Source organism: Hydractinia symbiolongicarpus, chromosome 8, assembly GCF_029227915.1.
Source record: "Hydractinia symbiolongicarpus strain clone_291-10 chromosome 8, HSymV2.1, whole genome shotgun sequence".
NCBI lineage: Eukaryota > Metazoa > Cnidaria > Hydrozoa > Anthoathecata > Hydractiniidae > Hydractinia > Hydractinia symbiolongicarpus.
This window is the reverse complement of record NC_079882.1, coordinates 26,302,562-26,324,058: the sequence shown is the minus strand read 5'-3', so window position 1 is coordinate 26,324,058 and position 21,497 is coordinate 26,302,562. Positions and strand designations below refer to the sequence as shown.

At 32.2% G+C, this 21,497-nt stretch overlaps 2 protein-coding genes across 4 annotated transcripts in view; both read right to left on the bottom strand.

Moving 5' to 3' along the window:
• The window catches only part of LOC130653951 (tuberin-like), a 36,059-nt gene extending 14,768 nt beyond the window's left edge, over positions 1-21,291 (bottom strand). Inside the window, exons 1-9 of one of the 3 annotated variants that reach the window (XM_057456447.1) lie at positions 21,145-21,291; positions 19,071-19,195; positions 18,650-18,728; positions 17,321-17,449; positions 17,160-17,246; positions 15,169-15,279; positions 14,624-14,703; positions 13,992-14,053; positions 13,869-13,914 (exon numbers count right to left, since the gene is read on the bottom strand). In XM_057456447.1, coding sequence (XP_057312430.1) covers positions 13,869-13,914; positions 13,992-14,053; positions 14,624-14,703; positions 15,169-15,279; positions 17,160-17,246; positions 17,321-17,440 — 506 coding nt within the window. In that variant the 5' untranslated portion in view covers positions 17,441-17,449; positions 18,650-18,728; positions 19,071-19,195; positions 21,145-21,291. Of the gene's footprint in view, positions 1-13,868; positions 13,915-13,991; positions 14,054-14,623; positions 14,704-15,168; positions 15,280-17,159; positions 17,247-17,320; positions 17,450-18,649; positions 19,019-19,070; positions 19,196-21,144 lie in introns of those variants that run through there. The other 2 variants (XM_057456448.1, XM_057456449.1) reach the window with 2 other exon arrangements.
• LOC130653952 (CX3C chemokine receptor 1-like) lies at positions 5,272-6,815 on the bottom strand. The gene has a single exon (XM_057456450.1). The coding sequence runs from the start codon at positions 6,337-6,339 to the stop codon at positions 5,431-5,433; it is 909 nt and encodes a 302-aa protein (XP_057312433.1). The 5' UTR covers positions 6,340-6,815; the 3' UTR covers positions 5,272-5,430.
• Positions 21,292-21,497: the final 206 nt, after the last annotated feature.

Genomic DNA, 21,497 nt, shown 5'->3' with positions numbered 1-21,497 from the left:
TGATACACAAAAAAAGTCAACAACTATTATTAACAACTATTTGTTTATTCAGCTAACTAGTCGATAAGGCCCGTGGAGAAATCTACTTAGGCAGAAGGACAATGGAAAAATAGGTTGTTTTAGATTTTTTGCTGACGTCAGCAGTGCAATTACAAAAATCTTTGGCGAAATTTAGTTTATTCGTTGCCTGTACTGTGCAGAGGTTAAAACGCTGATCAAGAAAATGTATATGATCATGTGCTTTTGATGAGCGGTTAATGAGATAAAAGGGTTTCAAAATTTTGCTGACGTCAGCAATGGCCAGTCAGACCCACAAAATTTTTTTTAGAAACTTGTATACCCGTTGCCTCCATCTTATAGATCTTGAAACGCTGATCAAGAAAATGTATAGGATCATGTTCTTTTGACAAACAGTTACGGAAATATTGTGGTTTAAAGGTTTTTGATGACGTCATAAACCTGTGCATTCCGAAACGGATTTGGGGACCCAAGGTTGGAAAGCTTACCCAAATTGGTCCCAGGTGGTCCCTGTTACCCGCGCGGTGAAAAAACATTGATGTCACCACCTTGTTTCCAAGTTATTTGGCCTCAAAGTTTTAAGTGCACTTTAATGGCTTCATCAATTTAATATAGGATAATGTCGGTAAAGTAGTGTTATTGCCGTAACGTCAGAAAATTTAAAATATTAGACATGCATTTTTCGGCAACATGAAAGGAAATTGAACAGATCGACTTTGCCTGTCACAGAGACACGAAACTGGCGTATTATTATATAGATACTAGTCGATAAGGCCCATGGAAAATCCACTCAGGCAGAAAAATAGGTTGTTTCAGGTGTTTTGCTGACGTCACCATTGCATATACAATTTTTTTAGCCAAATTTGTTTACACGTTGCTTCCAATGTGTAGAGCTTGAAACGCTCATCAAAATAATGTATATGATCATATAGTTTTGACGAACGGTTAAGAAGATATAAAGGTTTAAAAATTTTGCTGACGTCAGCAATGACCAGTCAAAACCTTAAAAATTTTTTTTTAGAAATTTGTATACCTGTTGCCTACATCGTATAGATCTTGAAATGCTGAGCAAGAAAATGTATAGGATCATGTACTTTTGCCAAACGGTTGCAGAGATATTAGGGTTTAAAGGTTTTTTGATGACGTCATCAACCTGTCAATTCCGAAACGGATTCGGGGACCCAGGTTTGGGAAAATTACCCAAATTAGTCATAGGTGGTCCCTAGTTACCAACGCGGTGAAAATTCATTGACGTCACCACCTCGTTTCCAAGTTATTTGGCCTTTAAGTTTTAGGTGCACTGTAATGGCTTCATTAATTTAATATAGGATATTGACGTTAAAGTATTGACGTCGCGCCGTAACGTCGGAAAATTTAACATATTAGACATAGGTTTTTCGGCGACATCAAAGGAAAATGACGATATCCACTTTGCCTGTTACAAACAGACACAGTCTCTGTATTATTATAAGAGACTAGTCGATAAAGACCCGTGGAGAAATCCACTTAGGCAATAGGACATTGAAAATGTTGGTTTGCTGTCGTCAGCATTGCAAATCCAAAAAAAAAAAAAAATTGGCGAAACTTAGTTTATTCGTTGCCTGTAACGTGTAGAGGTTGAAACGCTGATCAAAATAATATAGGATCATAACTTTTCTACGAACAACAAAAGACATAAAAGGGTTTTAAAATTTTGCTGACGTCAGCAATGGCCCGTTAAAACGCAAAAAAAAATTTTTTAGAAATTTATATCCCTGTTACCTTCATCGTATAGACCTTGAAATGATGATCAAGAAAATGTATAGGATCATATATCTTTGACAAACGGTTGCAGAGATATTAGGGTTTAAAGATTTTTTGATGACGTCATCAACCCGTCCATTCCAAAACGGATTCGGGGACCCAGGTTTGGGAAACTTACCCAAATTGGTCCAAGGTGGTCCCTAGTTACCCACGCGGTGAAAAATCATTGACGTCACCAACTCGTTTCCAAGTTATTTAGCCTCAAAGTTTTAGGTGCACTGTAATGGCTTCATTAATTTAATATAGGATATTGACGTTAAAGTGGTGTTATTGACGTCGCGCCGTAATGTCTGAATATTTACCATATTAGACATGCATTTTTCGGCAGTATCAAAGGAAAATGAAGACATCCACTTTGCCTGTCACAGAGACACGGAACTGGCGTATTATTATAAGAGATTTTTGTTTTTAACCATTATGTATAGCTGCATAGACAAGGTAGCAAATTAATGAGGTTCGATGCCACAGGTAATTATATTATAAGATATTCTATACTATATTCATGCAATTTAAACTGGTCAAAGTTTACAGCGGACTAAGGACAAAAACCTTAACACAATGGCATAAATATAACTACTAAGGGGCCTTCCATCAGACTATATGTCTGTCAATCTTAAAAGTTGTCTGTTTAAGACTTTCAAATGGTCAAAAAATGTGATAAAAATACTTTATACTTTAAGGTTTAGAATACAAAATTCAATGATACAAAGTACAAAGAATTAAAAATTCAAAAACAAACAGATAAAGAACTGCAGCATCTAAATACACTTTTACAAAAAGGCTTTGTCGTTGCTATCATACAAAATAGTCTGCGACAGCGAACTTCAAGCAACAGCACAGATGATTGAAAATGGTTTACACTTAATAATTAAATTAAATGTATAAAATAAATAAGAATTTGCTCACTTTGTTAATTTTGGCAATAATTAGGCGAAATCTATCACAACATGCTGTACTGCTATAGGGCTGGAAGGAGGTTTACATAAAAAAAACATGTGACTACAGATTAGCTTTTTCCATAAGAATTTTTAGTGGCCATTATGAACTTTGCGCCATCAGATAGAATTTGCCTTTTTTTGAATTTGAATTAAATATAATAATAATTTACTTTCTTAATAATAGCCCCACTCTGTTTGCACACAAAATAGTACTTGAAGCAGCAGTGACTTCTATGACCTCGTCGCAAGTCCTTGAAAAAGCGAGGGTTCTGTTTATCTTATTTTGTTATATTTTAAATTCTATATGATCCATTTTTTTTAAAAAAATTTAGCACCTATTGACAAAAAAAAAGACATAAAAAAAGCCATAAACTGCACCTTTTTCATTATAAACCCTGGTACGCTTAGCGATGTTTTCTATTAATGAGGACAACAAGGTTCTAGAAATAATGCTGTGCTTGATGGACAATCTAATGTAATGGCCACTTTGGTAGGAAATTTCACATTTTTGTGTTCTAAAAGCTTTGCATTGTACAATTTATATGTTTTGCATGTTAAGGTAGAATGTTGCCATGTTTTCTACCCATGTATAAATCTTAAACAAACATATTTTTAGATTTTGGCTACAAACGTAGATTTTCAGGGAGCATCCTTAAGTCCAGCTCTAGCTAGCTACCTAGCCTAATTTATTGCTATTCTTTTTAATTTTTTTTAATTTGGCCAATAATATTTATTTTTATATTTAGTTTGTGGCTATCTACAATCCCGGTCAAAATATATTGGCAGTAAGCTACAAAAAGTGCAGTATAATCCTACCCCCTCTCCCCCATTATCAATGTTTGGAAACGTGTTAGCACAGCTTTTGAACATTGATACTGGGGGAAAGGGGGCTTTGTACTATCTTGCTCTTGCTACACGTGTAAAAAGGGTTTACTGCCATTATTTTTGACCGGGATTGTAGATAGCAGTTTACTTTCTTCTGGCTAAAAAATGGAACTAGTCAAATGCAGTTTGGCTGCACCAAAAGTCATAATCAATAACTCTTATTCTAAATGCAGTTAGGTGGCTACACCTTTATTACTGTCATAAAAACTTATTCTACAAAATAAAATTGCTGAGTGATTGCTTTATTAAGTTGCAATAAAGTTTTTTGGAAAAGGATGTGTTGTTATGCAACATGGTTTACCTGTACTAAGAATTTAGCCGAGTGTTAATGACAAGCAGCGCGTGGTCTTGTGGTTAGGGAGTTTGCTACAAGGTCCGTGGTTCACTCCACAGTATGGGCATGTTTAGCAAGTGTCTTTACTACAGCTACGGGAAAAGCCATGCCATGTGAGGGAAATTGGGTAGGTAATGCCAGTGCATACCTAATGTATATATCCCGAACACAGGAGCCACATTGATAACAGTGTTTCAAACACTGAAGTGGCCATATCCTGTATAAATATTTGGAATAATAATAAGTTGCATCCTGTGTTTCTATTTAACCAAAGATGTAATAAATCTCTTTTTGGAGTATTACACCTACACGGATCTGCTATGACGGGTTACCAAAAGGTTGTAAACTGTGTTTTTAGTTCAGCTAAAGTTGTGGAAAACTTATTATTTGAAAAATACATTACACTCGAAACCATAATATTGTGTGCGAATCAATTGATTTACGACGAAGCGCTCCACATGAATGTGTGGCACAGATTTCATATCTTATTAATTGGTCCACGTGTCTGACAATGACTAACACAGTTACTTGTGGTTAAACCCGACTAGTCTCTGCCGTATTTTGTCTGTGTCCGTGAGACAATTGTTGTGTTACAAAACACAAGGCGATATATAAAGGACGGGCAACCCTGTGGATTGTTCAACAGGTTGAAGACTAGTCTCTTTCATAATCGCCGTATTCTGTCTGTCTAGTTGGGCACAAAATAAACATTGTGCTACAGGAACACGAAATATGTGATATATAAAGGACAAGCAACCCCGTGGATTTTTCCACGAGCTACCTGCTAGTTTATAATATAATGCCTGTATTATGTCTGTCTGTCACACAAAATAGTAACTGCAGTAGTAAGACACATGAAATACGGTAAATAAATGACAGGTGAATCCTGTGAATTTATCTATACTAGTCGTTAGCCTGTAGAAAATCCACGGGTTCGCCCGTCCTTTTTATACCACATTGCGTGCTTCTCGCTACTGCGCAGCTAAGCTACCATTTTGCGTGACAGACGGACGTATACAGGTATTATAATATAGACTAGTCGTTGCCCGTGGAAAAATCCACGGGTTCGCCCGTCCTTTGAATTTACCCGTGGCAACAAAGTGGATAAGAATATATCGCATTTGATATTCGTGTTTCCGTAACATCATTTTCTAACTTAGCGGGGGTCCGCGCAGAGACAGACAGACGACGGCTATATTATAATATAGATTTATCCCACTGACTAGTTAGTATCGATTTATCATACAACACGTTTTCTTTAAACCTGGCAAATTTTATTGAAAACAAATAAAATTCAAAGATATGTATAAAGAATATTTTGACCTTCATTGGACTTAACATTTGATTTCACAAAACAGGATTAAAACCACATAACCTACATAAAAGCAATGTCATGGAATTAACATATGGCAAATGTATCGTGAAAACAATACATAATTAGTATATTATTAGTCATGTCTTTTTAAAACTTGAAGAGCGCATCAGTATGATTGAATTACAAAATGAATTTGTGAAAGTTATTAACATTGTCCATTTTCTACCACGATACATGACAACTGGTTTCCAAGTGGATCTACTTGTAAACAGCTCATAAAAACTGAAGACGAACAATGGAATATTTAAAATAACTGCACAAAAAAACATTAAAGTTATTGTTATTGTTAGTTTTCTTTGACTATTACTATTCGTATGGCGACTTGCATCCATTTTCCTTGTTTTTCTTCGAACAGATATGTACAAGTGCAAATGTAAAAATGATGTGAATATAAGAAATACAAGTTCCATCAAAGGAATTGCTATAGTGAAAATATTGACATGAGTCTCTGGGTTACTTAACAAAGACATTTCTTCTTTCTTTTTCCAACCATATGCAGTAGCAAAGCTGACGACAAAAAAAAACACTAAAATTACACACTTGTAAGTAAAATTTGTCTCCTTACACAGTCTGTGAATGCGGGGCAGCAAAATTGCAACATATCTGTCGATGGATATTAGAATTGTCAAAACCCAAGAAAATGAAAATGGGAAGATTGAGAAAGTTGCAATCCAAGGTTGAATTAGGCAGTTCAGTTTATCATTAACAATAAATTCCAATGATAGTACCGGCAATGCAACAGCTCCAACCAAAAAATCAGATATGGATAATATAAGAAAGAGATTATCACTCTTTGCTCTTTTTCGCTTTAACAGAGTTTTGATCACCACTGCATTAAGGACAAATGTCAATACTGACACTAATGTATATGCACTAAAAAACACACCCTTTTCTATGATGCCGACATTACTAACACCTAGAATGAGGACCATATAGCTTCTGCATGGCGACACATCAGACGAATTATTGGTCATTCTGAAATACATGTATAATGTAGGTCATACATTTTTCAAATAGCACCATATTATTTAAAGATACGATAAAATTTGGTTTAAAAAAAGAGAAATAATGCACAAGCAGCAGCTGGGAAAGCTAATAATACATAAATAAATGGAAATTATTATTAAATAAAATTCTCATTTTTTTTAGTCCAACCTTCAATTAATTTATTGCAGGTGTTCTAGTTTAATTCCATTAGGAGTCTCCATACTTAAAATGTCATCACCTGTTTCCTTTACATTGTTTGACCTAACTACTTTTGAGATTGATTAAAGACATTTTAAGCAACAACACTTTTGGACGGTTATACCAAACAACACAAAAACAGAATAAAAAATCTCAGTTAAACAGGATGTTCTGTTAGGCCTTCAGAACAATTCCTTATTTATTTTCTAATTGAATTTTATCAAAAATACCCATCGTTTTCTCTAAAAGTTTTGTTCTATACATAACTAAAATAATAACTTGTTATGGATTTAAGCTATATTCAGCGAAAAAAGAATATTTAAACAATGAGTTGTGTACAGCATTATGACGTCATTGGCACTTTTTCTTTCGAAACTGCGCTTTTACTCACATAAAATGAAAGGCTGTGAAAGAAACTTTAGTTATTGTTGAGTAAAGCTGAGTAAGCACAGCGTTTTTTAAAAAAAATGACGAGCAATGGTAATCAAAACTCTTTTCAAAATAATTTACGTGGAATAAATATGTTTTATGGATCCGAAATTGATACATTAGCCCTTCGTGTGACTCGCCACTGGCCAAGAAAATAAGAGTAATAGTTAATTTTTCTTTAGGGGAAATTGGGGTTCTCATCATTGTTCGTCATCATCACTCTTCGTAACCATTCCTTAACCCAAACTGTGTGCTTTTTTTTACAAGGCTTTTTTCTTTTACTATTTTTAATCACGCTATTGCAAGAACCCATGATAGTAATGAGAAGAGCAGCTTGTTTCTCGAAGTTATCCATAGTTGAACTCTGACTCTAATTATCCTCTGTGTATATGTTTGAGAAATAACGAAAGAATATGAAATTAGTAGGCAGGTGTTACATTATTCTTTTTATATTTTTGCGTGTATTAAACCAAAAAAAGTATTAGAAGAATATTTAAAAAGTGAACAAGAAGCCCTGGGGGCTATAAGAATTTCCGCGCGCTACTAAAATATTTGATGAAAACCTAATTCGTTGTGTTATTGTGCCAAACATTCGAAGGGGTTTGGTGCATGAATCTCTGAAGATAAAGCACACTAGTGACATTATATCTTACAACAAACGCAAACAAAACCAAACGTGTCATTAAACTCACATTTTAAAAGAAATTGCTAACAAAAAATACAGCCTATCATTCATGGTTGAAAGTCTTGCGATTGAAACGTTTATGGTCTTAAACGGCATTAGTTGACAAAAAATCAAAATTTTGATGTGACCATCATTTTCAGCATACTTTTTTTATTAACTGTGTCAATTTTAGTTGAAAATAAAGCAGTTTTAATTTTTGGATAAATTTTGGCCTAAAATGGCATTTAGGTGACAAAAATCAAAATTTTGATGTCACCATTATGTTTAGCATACTTGTTTTCTTAACTTTGCCAAATTTTGTTGAAAATAAAATAGTTTTAATTTTTGGACCAATTTTGGCCTAAAATGGCATTTAGGTGACAAAAATCAAAATTTTGATGTCCCCATCATGTTCAGCATACTTTATTTGTTAACTGTGCCAAATTTTGTTGAAAATAAAATAGTTTTAATTTTTGGACCAATTTTGGCCTAAAATGGCATTTAGGTGACAAAAATCAAAATTTTGATGTCACCATTATGTTCAGCATACTTTTTTGTTAACTGTGCCAAATTTTGTTGAAAATGAAGTAGTTTTAATTTTGGACCAATTTTGGCCTAAAATGGCATTTAGGTGACAAAAATTATGTTCAGCATACTTGTTTTCTTAACTTTGCCAAATTTTGTTGAAAATAAAATAGTTTTAATTTTTGGACCAATTTTGGCCTAAAATGGCATTTAGGTGACAAAAATCAAAATTTTGATGTCACCATCATGTTCAGCATACTTTATTTGTTATCTGTGCCAAATTTTGTTGAAAATAAAATAGTTTTAATTTTTGGACAAATTTTGGCCTAAAATGGCATTTAGGTGACAAAAATCAAAATTTTGATGTCACCATTATGTTCAGCATACTTTTTTGTTAACTGTGCCAAATTTTGTTGAAAATGAAGTAGTTTTAATTTTTGGACCAATTTTGGCCTAAAATGGCATTTAGGTGACAAAAATCAAAATTTTGATGTCACCATTATGTTCAGCATACTTTTTTGTTAACTGTGCTAAATTTTGTCGAAAACAAATACCAACTTTAGCCTGAAACGTCAATGCGAGACTTCCCAGTAGTTAAGGAGCATGGGTACGAAGTTTACATCTGTGGCGGAGCAATGTGAAATCCCAGGGTCGATTTTTTCTCAAAAAATGCTCCGAAAGAAAAAAACGACGGTTTTAAAGAATTTCCTATGCCTTCGGGCGCGGAAATTCAATAATCTTTGTGCATATTCTTCTGTGTATATCGGTGTTAAAAGTGAAACTTTATTTGACCTACCTCGATTTATTAAGTAACTCAAAATTTAAACAACATAATTCATTTTATTGAAACAAACATAGTTTAAACAATGAATAGTGTTGGTGCCAGTTATTATCAAAATTTTATAACATAAAACAACTTAATTCACAGTTATAAGTTCTAAAATTCATTTTTTGAACCATTCTGACTCATTTTGCCCTAAAACCTTTTTTAAAAAAACTAACTTCGTCACATTTAAGGGTGTATTGTTCCTTATCTTTGTGCAAAACATAAAAAAAACTATTAATTCAATCCTTCAAAAGGTTGAAAATCCACAATTTTGAACCGCTTTAACTTATTTTGTCCATGAATCAACCATTATTAGGCTGATAAAAATATTTTCAAAAAACAGACTTTATCACATTTGAGAGTCAATTTCTCTCTATCTTTGTGCAGAAAATCATCTATATAATAATACTAAAACACACTTATAAAAACAGCGCATATATCCTAGAAAAGAATTTATATAAACTGTAAAAGATAATTCTTCCGTTATACTGTTTTTAACACTACAGACTGTGTGATTCAGTGTTGTTGTCGTTACAATAACCCTAAACCTAAAACCTAAACATAAATCAATGTTTATATCTGTTACGTTACGATCGTTTGAAATATGTTCGATTCTTAAATTCGAAAACGCTGCATTGTTATCTTCTTTGATTTTATGCGTGGTTTTCTTGATCATAAGTTTGGGTCTGTAAGGCAAACTGTTCTTTTAATGTTTTGGATTGAAATATTTCAGTAGATAATATACCAAATGATTCAAGGCTGTTTTATTTCTTTTTTGTGTGTTGTCAACTATTAATGTATTGCCATGAGTCAGGAGCAATTCCTCGCGCCCGCGTAGTGCTCGCGTAAATGCTCGTTACCCAAGCATGCCATTGCTGGCGTTAATATTAACATTTTGAGATAAGTATAAACGTTTTTCTCAAGAATTGATTGGTCTTTTAAGTGAAACTGAAAAGATATTTGGTGTGATTATTTTTCACCCATCGTGCAACAGTTCATTTGCCATTTTATAAAACGCGTGCGATACGGGCATTAAGGTTAATCTTTGTTGCGCATTCATTTTGCAGTAGAAAAGTGGGGGACATTTTTAATTGTGAACCCCAAACACAATGATCGAGCATCTACTGGTATAGCGACTCTCTCAATTTTAACTTCCTTTTCTACATGTCCGAAATAGTATGCATGACTATACTAAGTATGCATGACTATACTACTATGTCGTTTGTCGTTAATTTAATGTCTATTTTTCAGGTCATCACAAGCAAATAGAAAAAAATATGCTTCATTTTCAAAATGAGAAAAATCTTTATCCGCGTGGTTTAAATAAAACTAATAAATAAAATCTCTTTTTAGAAGGTACACAATGCGTGTACCCTTAGGGCCATTTGATTTTCAATTTAATTGAAAATTAAAAATCAGAAATAATGGCTAATTTTGATTTTTAATTTAATTTAAAAATCAAAAATCAAAATTATTTAATGATTTTTAATTTTCAATTTAATTTGAAAATTGAAAATTTAAAATTTAAAATTTAAAGTTTAAAACTCAAGAAAGATCAAAAAACAATAATTGAAAACTCAAATTCAAATTTTGCTTTTCAATTTTAAGTTTCGCTACGCACGCGACACATCGGTTAAACGTCAAACCAGTCTCCTCCCCAGGCATCCTGGGTTCTTGTCTAGGGACATCCGAATGTTAATCGGAAATTTAAAATATTATAACAATAATAGACTGTCATATATTGTGTTCAATAAGAGACTATCGATGAATGTCAACAAATGTTCTAAACCAAAAAAAAGATTTAAAAAAAATAAATATTAATATTGCTTCTGATTGGTGTAGTTACATTTTTTAAATTTCTCCTATAAAATTATAAAATTAAGGGACTCTGAAAATATTTGATCTCAAACACTTCTAAGATTAGCATAAACTTTTATTTCCAGATCTTTCTTAACAAAAGAAATTCAAGAGAATAGACGCATATCAAACAAAAGTCAATTAAAACGATATTGGTAAAAAAAAGAATATATCTGCCTGGCAGTCTCAGGACTTCCTGAAAACTTTGGACACCAATTTCAGCTCCTTATGAAACGCTCCTAATAAAAAAACTCTATGCAGGAGTGCAGTGGGTTGGTTAAAAAGAACCTGTTGGTTCATTGCATCATATTTGATCGCGAAAGAAAAAAAAAAGATTTTTAATTTTTGATTTTAATTTTAAATATTTTAAAATATTTGAATTTTAGTTTATAAATTTTGAATTTCAAAATATAAAAGTTTAAAAAACATGAATTAGTACCAAAATGGCCCTAAGGGTACACGCATTGTACACGTCAGATACATAAAATTATACCGCACGTGGGTTTCGTTTTTAAAATTGTTTGAATAACAGTTGCGGCATATAGAAAATAATCCAATAAATTTGGATCTGCTATGGTTTCCAATTTTTTCGTCAAATGAAGAAATTATCTACAATTAAATCCATGATAAATTGTCTGTTCTGCCTGTATGTGCAGTTTTGCAGACTTCGTTAGCGTTCACCTCTGCATTAGTTAAAAACCGCATGGCTGGATTTCTTGTGTAAGACCTGGTTACCAACAACGAAGGGGCCCGGCAAATGAGATTAATGTCTACGTAGTTTTTTAACTAAGTCAGGAGTCGGGGAATTAGCTAGGATGGTCAGGTTGGCTATGAATAGACTTGCTCGTGGATTTAAAGGACCAAGACTATTCAATAATTCTGAGATCTAAAAGTGTCCGACCAAGACGGAAATCTATCAGACATTTTATTCACACGCCTGAAACAATTTAGGTGTGTGCCAAGGCGCAGGCCTCTCCTGAAAAAGATGCCCTTAGAGAGTAAATGTAAAGTTTTTTTAGCAAAAAATATGGCAAGCTAAATTGCTCGCGTACACACTCTGACGCGAGCAATTAATTGCTCGGGAGGTTATTTGCTCAAGGCAAGGCCTGGTATGCTTAAGTGATGAAACTTGTCATAGTTGTAAAACATGTTAAAAAAATCACAAACTCATATATAGGGATTTAAAAAAGCAACTATATTACAAACAGGCCACTTCTATATTTCACAATACGCTTTAATTTCATTGCATGTTACAATAAATTTTTAAGTAGGTTTTGTTTAAAAAATAGCTATCCTAGTACTTTTTTTAGATTTGTGTAATAAGAAATTTGTTGATAAGGTAACACAACACATATTGTCCCTTTGTGTTTTAATGTGCCAAAAAAGAAAGTATTTGTTGTATTACTGCATTTAGGAACGATTTTATTACGCTATCTCTTATCTTAAAAAGCTTTACTTCTGATGTTATATATACATTTTCGTGTAATGGATACAACATCATATATTGGTAAAACTTTAGCACATGTAAAGGTTAGAACCTGTGATCACCTTGGCATTCCCTTTATTTATTTGCTTAGGGATTGTTTGCTACATTTCTATTTTGCTGTACTTATACTTTATAGACAAAATTTGGGTCAGTAGTTTAACTGTCTTTAGAAATGGGCGAAGTACTGGGGAAGTAAACAAACATTGCAAAAATCCAACCCAAAACTTTTCTGGTCAGTGAGAAATGGTTGAAATTGGTTGCAACACACAACCTGGACAAACACATGAACTCTTACCTACTACCACAGAATCAATTTATTATACTAATATCTAAAATTCTTTTAACATTTTCAGTTACAAATTCCTGACCAATTTTACCAGCCTTAACGATCTACAGGACATGATGTTCCTTTTGGTAACTATATCACCTCCCAAACAAAAATGTTGAAAAGTTCTACATAACAGCAAGGAACTTCATCAAAGAAGCTATCAAAAATATTCTATAAAACATTTGCTACTGGTAGAGGGAAATTGTGTTAAAAAATTTATTAAAAACAAGTTAGTTTGGCTAAAATGCATCATGTTCCTGATGTTAATTGTCAAAAACAGAACAAAAGTTTCAAATAAAGTAAAAGCTTTTTGTAAGAGTTTGAATTAAGCCACAAGGACATCAGACATTTCTTTAGGTGCAGGGGCTGAGCCGGATCAAATTATATATTGGTATAATGATTAAGGGGACTTATGATTTGGGTGCCCAAAATAGATAGACAGTTTTAAAATGTTTGAAAAATGCTTTATTTTTTACTCTTATAATATTTTTAGGATTTTAGATTTAAGAAACATAATTTTTTGTGAAAAACACGTATAAAAGAAATTAAAATAATGCTTATTATAATGCTTCAATTTTTTTGGACCAGCTCTCAAGATGATAATAACAAATTCTAGTTAGGCACAATTGGCTAAATTTACTGTTCAGCATAGCTATTCAATGGGCTGCACACAAAAATTCATAATAAAAACAAATTAAACATTCTGAAAAAAAAACTTTAAAAAAAATATTTCAGCTTCTCAGTACTTTGCATGCCACCTGCTTTATAAAATTATTTTATAACAACTTTCCTGACTTTTGTTTTGTTTTTTGGATGTGAATTGTTTCCAAATATTTATAGTTCATAAGGAGGTTAAAAATCCAATTAAACTAAATACCTCAAATGAACACTAAAATTTTTCTAGGTTATAAATTTGTCTAGCTTATAAAATTTGTCAGCTTATAAAATTTGTCTAGCCGATTGCTAAGTCAGAATAAATAATAAATAGACACACCTCAGTTGTACGATGCAATGCTTTTAAATAATTTTAAAAAGTTTATGTCAACACTACAAAAAATTTCGGGAACTGTGAGAGAAGTAAACTTAATGACAGTCAGGACACACCATATAAAAACAAAATTCTTTTACTTATAGATAGGCCTAACAATTCACATAAAATTATGTCTTCAATTAAAGAAGCCTAAAATGTCACAGTTTAATAAAAAGTAACCTTACCTAACTGAAAATAGCGCATTTGACATAAAAGTCACAAGAAACCAGCCTATGTGACAAAATAAAAATAAAACATCATGATGTATTTGTGTAAAATAAGAATTCCTATTTAAAGTGATCTTTTACCAATTTGCTCGCAATATGAAATGTCCTTTCCATTATCTGTCAATACCTTCAGCAACATTATCCTAGGAACAAAAGTAGGCCATTCACAGTTAACGAAGTCTACAAATGCAATAAGAAATAAGAAATACCACCAATCAATGGTTATAGCAACAATCAGAAAACAACAGTATTAAAAACACATGCTGGATGAAGGTATATATATTATATATATATATATAGGTATATATGTGAAAATGCGAACAGTTTCAGAAAAGGGTAAAAATCTGAATTTTATTTTACTTTAATGTCTTATACTCGTTTTAAGATCGAGCGGCTCAGTATATTGTTTCAAAAAGGTAAAATACCTCTTTAAAAAAACTGTGGAAATTATGAAAAGGATAAACTACATGCCGTGTACAGCTGCCCAGCACAATTGTCCATTTTGAAGATTAAATTGTTACAAACAGGGTGTCATCCAGTGTTCTCAGTACCGTTAACATTGATTTCCAAATTAGAATCTATTCTAAATTTGCTATTTTACTACAGAAGATAACTATATTACTCCCAAAGAAGGGACTTATAAATCATTATCATACAAATTTTGAAGGACTAAGATTTCATTAATACAAAGAGGAAAATAGGATGTCACAAACCTGAAGTGTAGGTCTTCTTCACAAGGATGGTTAATGACAATACGAAAAAAATGACTTCGCAACATACCAAGACGCTCATACTAAACAACAAAATAAAATAATATAAATATGTGGAGGAAAAATGTAAAATTATTAATACTGCATATCTTTAAAAATGAATAATTAGACAGAAATTTAAAATAATTATTATAGAAGGAAAAATATGAAACAATGGTTAGAATTCTTAAGTCCATGAAAAGCAATTCTAACGTAAAAAGAAAAAAACCTGCTACCGAAAACAGAATAATATATAGGCAATATTTTTCACTTGTTTCAAATTTTGCCTATTAAGGTGTCTCCCAAACAAAAAGTAATGGATAAAAATTTTGCACAAATTTAAACTTACAAATCCTATTTTTTAATCTTTTATAGAAATATTTTAAGTTTTGCTAAAATCCACAAAATTGTCTTCTTCAAAAATACTTCTCTGAATAATGCGCACTACATAAGTAAAATTCATAGCTTTTACTTAGCCTCTGCTGGTTGCATCTTCTTTGCATTCTTACCTGTCCAGTAACCAGAGATATAAGAAATTGAAATGCACCATGTCTTCCCTCCACTGAAGTATCAGGTTGAAGAAGGTCTGTTATCGTAACCAATAACGCTTCTATCGCATTCTTAATAAATACGTTCTCTTGTTAATAAAAAGGTCTACATTCTTACTATACAAAAATTAGAAACAATTACGTATATTAGTTTATAATTAAGCTAAAAGGCAAACTACACTGAATGTTAATTAAAGAAGAACTAACAACAGGCAACATGATAAGAATTATTTGTTTTGTAACAACAAAGTTACAGTTCCTGAAATTTGATTGTCAAACTAATCCTACGCTTGTAGTCATGACATTTGGACTGGATAATTTTCTTCCATAAATAAAACCGTTTGTGCAATAAATATAGATGAATGGTGAATGGCAATGGTCATATTTTCTTCCAAAGTTTATTTTTAAGTATCGCAAGACAAAAAATCATGCATTTGGAAATCATGCAAAACAATTTAAAGGGTTTAAAAACATATTAAGCGTTCTTTAAACTGTATCTACAAAATTATTTGTCACCTCAAATTCCTCTAAAATAGAATTTACAAACCAGAATTAAATTAGCAAATTAACAAACAGAGATTATTGATGATTAAAAAAGGAAAACATAGGGTTTTCGACACATTTACTCTTGTTTGTCATCCTTGATGTTGGAGCAGCTGGTGTCTATCTAATGGAAATTTTGTTATCATCAATGTCAACAAAAGGTCCCAAGGAAAAATCCTTTGTATTCGCAAACTTAAATTCCGTATTTCTTTAAAAAAGGATGGACATTCGAAAGCTTTTATTTTGCCTTATAAATACTTATACTTATTTCCAACATTCCCAATATTTTTCTTCCCATTTAGTAATATTACTTTAAATATATCCTATATAATAATACACCACTTCCGTGTGTCTGTAACAGGCAAAGTGGATATGTTCATTTTCCTTTGATCTTACCAAAATTTTCTTTGGAGTAACCGAAAAATGCATGTATAATATGTTAAATTTTCTGACGTTATGGCGCAACGTCAAGAACACTACTTTACTGTCAATATCCTATATTAAATTAATGAAGCCGTTACAGTGCACTTAAAACTTTGAGGCCAAATAACTTGGAAATGAGGTAGTGACGTTAATGATTTTTTACCGCGTGGTAACTAGGGACCACCTGGGACTAATTTGGGTAAGTTTTCCAGCCCTGGGTCCCCGAATCTTTTTCAGAATGAACGGGTTGATGACGTCATCAAAAAACTTTCAAACCCTAATATCTCTCCAACCCTTTGTCAAAAGTACACGATCCTATACATTTTCTTGATCAGCGTTTAAAGACCTATACATTGAAGGCAACAGGTATACAAATTTCTAAAAAAAAAGTTTTGTGTGTTTTTGCGGGTCTTTGCTGACGTCAGCATAATTTTTAAACCCTGATATATCATTAACGGTTCATCAAAATCACATAATCACATACATTCTCTTCATGAGTGTGTAGAGCTCTACACAATAGAGACAACGGATAAACTGAATTTTGTCAATTTGTTTTCGCATATGCAAAGGTCTAAAATAACAAATTTTTACATTGTCCTCCTGCCTAAATGGATTTCTCCACGGGCCTTATCGACTAGTGATATAAGTAAAACAATAGCTAATTTGAGGTTGTTATCATATATTTTATTTTACTTATAACAGCAATTTGAATAAAAATGTTTTTACAAACAATTTTTTAACTTGCATTTTCCATGAAGATTATAAGATGCTATAAACATTTTTTTAGTCACAGATTATAAGATTCAAGTTAAAGAAAAGTCAAAATTACCACCAGAGAAAATGTTAAATATTACTTAGACCCAAGCACAAAAAGATTTTGATAGTAATGACATGTAATCTGACTAACATTTAGTGCTGATATGGTGAGTTCTAAAGTTTAGAATGTCATTCTCATTCATTTTTTTCTAGGTTTGTGAGGTACATACCTCTTCTATTCTTTTACTCTCCAAATTTTCAGTCAACTCCTTGAGTGCTTTAACTCGCTGTAGTACAGTGTTTTCATTGCTGATCTCCTAAAACCAAAACATGAAAATTTATTGATCAAAATCTTATTAAGATAAAAATATTCAAAGTATGGATCCGAGACCTTTAGTACATCTTTTCCAAAGAAAAAATTGTAGTCTTGCTTGTCACCAGCATGTATATTTCCAGATGATGTCTTTTTGGTAAATATTGCTTTTATCTTCCCTTTAACTTTTTGAGACATTTTTAGGATCTAAAAAGTAACAATAATTTAGTGATTTAATCAAGATTTTAGGCAAGGCAGTTTGGATTATATGTATGCAGACAATGGAGTCACAAAATGTTTTTATAAATAAAGATGGTTTGCTGTCAGCAGCAATAAAACCAAGGTTGAGTGTATGCATATTATACAGCACACGTTAATTGACATTAAAAGTACAGACCGAGCTTGTAAGGTTGAACAAAACAAAATGTTTGATTTTTACACTTTTGAAATTCAAGGTCATTCGATTTAAACTTTTATAAGTTCACAAAACAAATTACAATCATTGTTTACGTGAATTGCTCCATACTGTGATATGTATTCCCCAGAGCCTTCAGAAGTATAACTTGAGTAAAAAGACAAAAAAATAACACAGTAAAACATAAAATTTATTATCTTTGTGAATATGATAATTTCATTTAAAAAGAGAACAGTATAAATAGACAATGATTTTATACTATTTCCAATTTCTTTGTTGCAATTTTTTTAACAACGATAGATTATAAAAAGAGAAGTTGCTGCATTGCAATTCCTTTGTTTCTGTTTCGTTTTTACTTATAAAAAACAGTCTCCAATTTCTGTGTTTTATATTATTGTATGGAAGCCTTCAGCTAACTGAAAGATTTGGTAAATGACTGTGAAAAACCTTTAATAAAATCAACGATAATGAGAAATGAATGAACTAAAGATTTTGAACAAAGTTTCACAAGTTACAAGTTTAAGATATTGACAAACAAGTAACAGAAGGTTGTTTTATTTTGCTTATTGTTATATACTTTTGACATCAGTCCTTCCTTTTACACAAATAAGGATTGAAATCTATTTCCTTTGATTTTTTCTTTAGATTATTATAGAACAGACATAGGAGCTATATAATAACTTAGGTAAATAAAACAAATTTAAAAGCAATTCAGAAATAAAAGAAATGAGTAAAATGTAATGACAATGTAAATAATCAATAGTAAAATTTGAAAAGTTATTTTGTATACAAAACATAAAAACATCTTTAAATATCTAAAGCATCACGATATTAAAAACTTGTAGCTTTATAACCTTACCTGAATATGGTAATTAAGAAAACTGTAGAAATGAAATAAATGATTAGAAAAAATAATCTACATGGTGAATAGTAATTGTTGATAAGTTATTATGTATTAAAAACACATTTCCTATATATATATATTAGTCAACCTCAGGAAGCTGAAAAAGTAGTTAGTCTACTGGTGTCATCGCCACAATTTAAAGGTATTTTGATTTCTTGATGAATGTCCTGCGAAAACAAAATAAAGTATGCTTTATTAGGTTTTTCAAGTCATCTCTAAACCAACCACAGATGCATTCTGTAACTATAACTCCAGATTTAATTAATTAATCTGACCATTAGCTCTACTTCTTAGTTAATTCTTTCTCTTTTTGGGGCTTCTTATTAAGAATGAAAAATAAAAATAAAATGAAAATATTGAAAATAATCTCTTATATTTTCCAGTACTGATTGTCTATCTACCTCCAAACCACAAAGGGGCTTATATTTTCTACAATTTTCTACAACAACTACAACCTATAAAGAATATATAGATTACATTTTCAATAATTGACTAGAGCAAAAACTTACCCTGATGGGTTTTAAATCAACAGGAAATGTAATTGCTTGGTTATAAATTATTGAAAGGGCACATCCACAAGCAATTATACTTTGTTGTTGTGGATGTCCATAAATGTGAAAATTTTGCAGTAAAGCTATAACAAGAAATGTTCTTTTAAAAACAGTTTTGCTTATAACTGCTCTGGTTTGATACTCACATCCTTCTTTGAGAGTTAAATTAAGCTTAGAATTACAGAAAAATGAAAAATATCTGTGAGAATTTCTTTATATTCATTTCTTTTCATTTTTTTTCCAGTTCACAACATCATGGTAAATATCTACCATTCTGTTTTTGTTGTTGTTCTCAGCCCTTGAAATTAGCGTTGGCAATCAGCAATTGCCATCGCAATTGCTGGCACGGTTTCATTTCGCGACATCAAAAAACTACTAAGGCTAATCTTTGTTGCGCATTCATTTTGCGGTAGAAAAGTGGGGGACGTTTGAATCGTGAACAATAAACATGATGATTAAACATCTATGTATAGCGACTCTCTCAATCTTAACCTCCTTTTCTACATGTCCGAAATAGCATGCATGACAATACTATCATTTTTATAAATTTATTGCTTATTTTTCAGGTCATCACAAGCAAATGGGCAAAAATATTCTTTGTTTTCAAATTACAAAAAATCTCTATCCACGTGGCTTAAATAAAGCTTCATTTAAAAAGTTCAGCTACATTTTAAAAATTAATATAGAAAATTTTTTTTACTGCATGTGGGTTTTGTTTTTAAAATTGTTTGAATAACACTTGCGGCATAAAGAAAATCCATTAAATTTGGACATGGTTTCCAATTGTTTTGTCAAATGAAGAAATTATCTACAATTAAATCCATGATAAAATGTCTGTTCCGCTTGTAAGTGCAGTTTTGCAGACTTGATTCATCTGTGCTCCGTCTGCATTCACCACCGCATTAGTGAAGAACAGCACGGCTGGATTTCTTGTGTGAGACCAACGACGAAGGGGCTAGGCAAAAGAGATTTATGTCCACGTAGTTCTTTTAACTAAGTCAAGAGTCAGTGAATTAGCTAGGATGGTCAGGTTGGCTATGAATAGGATTGCTCATAGATTAAAAGGACCAGGACTATTCAATAATTCAGAGACTAAAAGTTTTCGACCAAGACAGAAATCTATCAGACGTTTTGTACAACGAAATGTGGCGGAAATTCTTTTTGACGAGTCTCTGAAAATTATTTCAAGGGCTGCCGTCGCACGCTACAAAATGGATTATATAGGTTGATTTTGAAAACTCTATTTTTTAGGAGTGTGATTAATCACACGTCCAAAACGATTTAGGCGTGTGCCAAGGCATGCGCATGTGATCGCACGCCTCTCCTGAAAAAAGGCTGGATGGGTAAGTAAGACTAACAAAGCTTAAAAAATTAATAATTGCCGATGTTGCACTCTCTCGCGTCTATTGTATAGACATTGTATAAAGGGAGGTCAAGAATAATATATTCATTTTTGTGTAGTTGCACATAGTAAGATATTCTGTATATTTTGGCTTTATTATTTTGGATAAAACGTGTGGTCTTATCTGAACTTATTAGAATTATCCTTGCGCAAATTTGTAGAGTGAGTTACACATAGAACACAGAGTTTTAGTAGCACTTTGATGGGACAGGAATTGCTTGTCAAAAGCCCATAATATTAATTAAAGATTATTCTATATTGTGATGGGCATGTGTGAATCAATCAAATGGTCCTCCTTATTGATAGAAGAATATCCTTTTCAGAAGATTCTGATTCGATGTGACAGAAGTATTTAGATAGCCATGGAACTAAATTATCTGATAGCTATTAATAAGAGTAGTCCAGTCGGTAGAGCATTTAAGTCATGTCATCTATCTAGCTACACAACATTTTTAGCTATACTAGAGATGGAAAGAAATTTCAAAGGTTCAACTCAAATCGGAACGTTTAACACTCTAGCTAGAACTATTTTATAGGTGCCTCCTAGAAAAATTGACATTGTATATTCCTCAAAATTAGCCAGGCTATAATCGTATAAAATATAAACACTACTATAATTTTGAAGACAACCTTTATATAAGACCACTCATGACAGAAGTTTCAGCAGGCAGTGACCTTTCCATGTGCGACTTTGACTATTAAGTATTAAGTTAAATAAGTCCAATAGCTATCAATACTACCAAAACCGTACGAAATTTAAAAATTAGTGAACATTAAGCTTGCCTGCCTTCTGCACTTTTTCCCCTTTTTTTGCCTGCTCCAGGTATGGACTGCAAAAATTGCAACGGCCGTTTATTTTGGCCGGATTTGTGGCCGGAGTAGCTGGAAATTATGACCCCGGGAAATTTCCCTCTTATATTTTATTACGACTCCCAGGGGCCAAGAGATCCCTAGTACCTAGGATGCAAGGACTAAAAAAAACG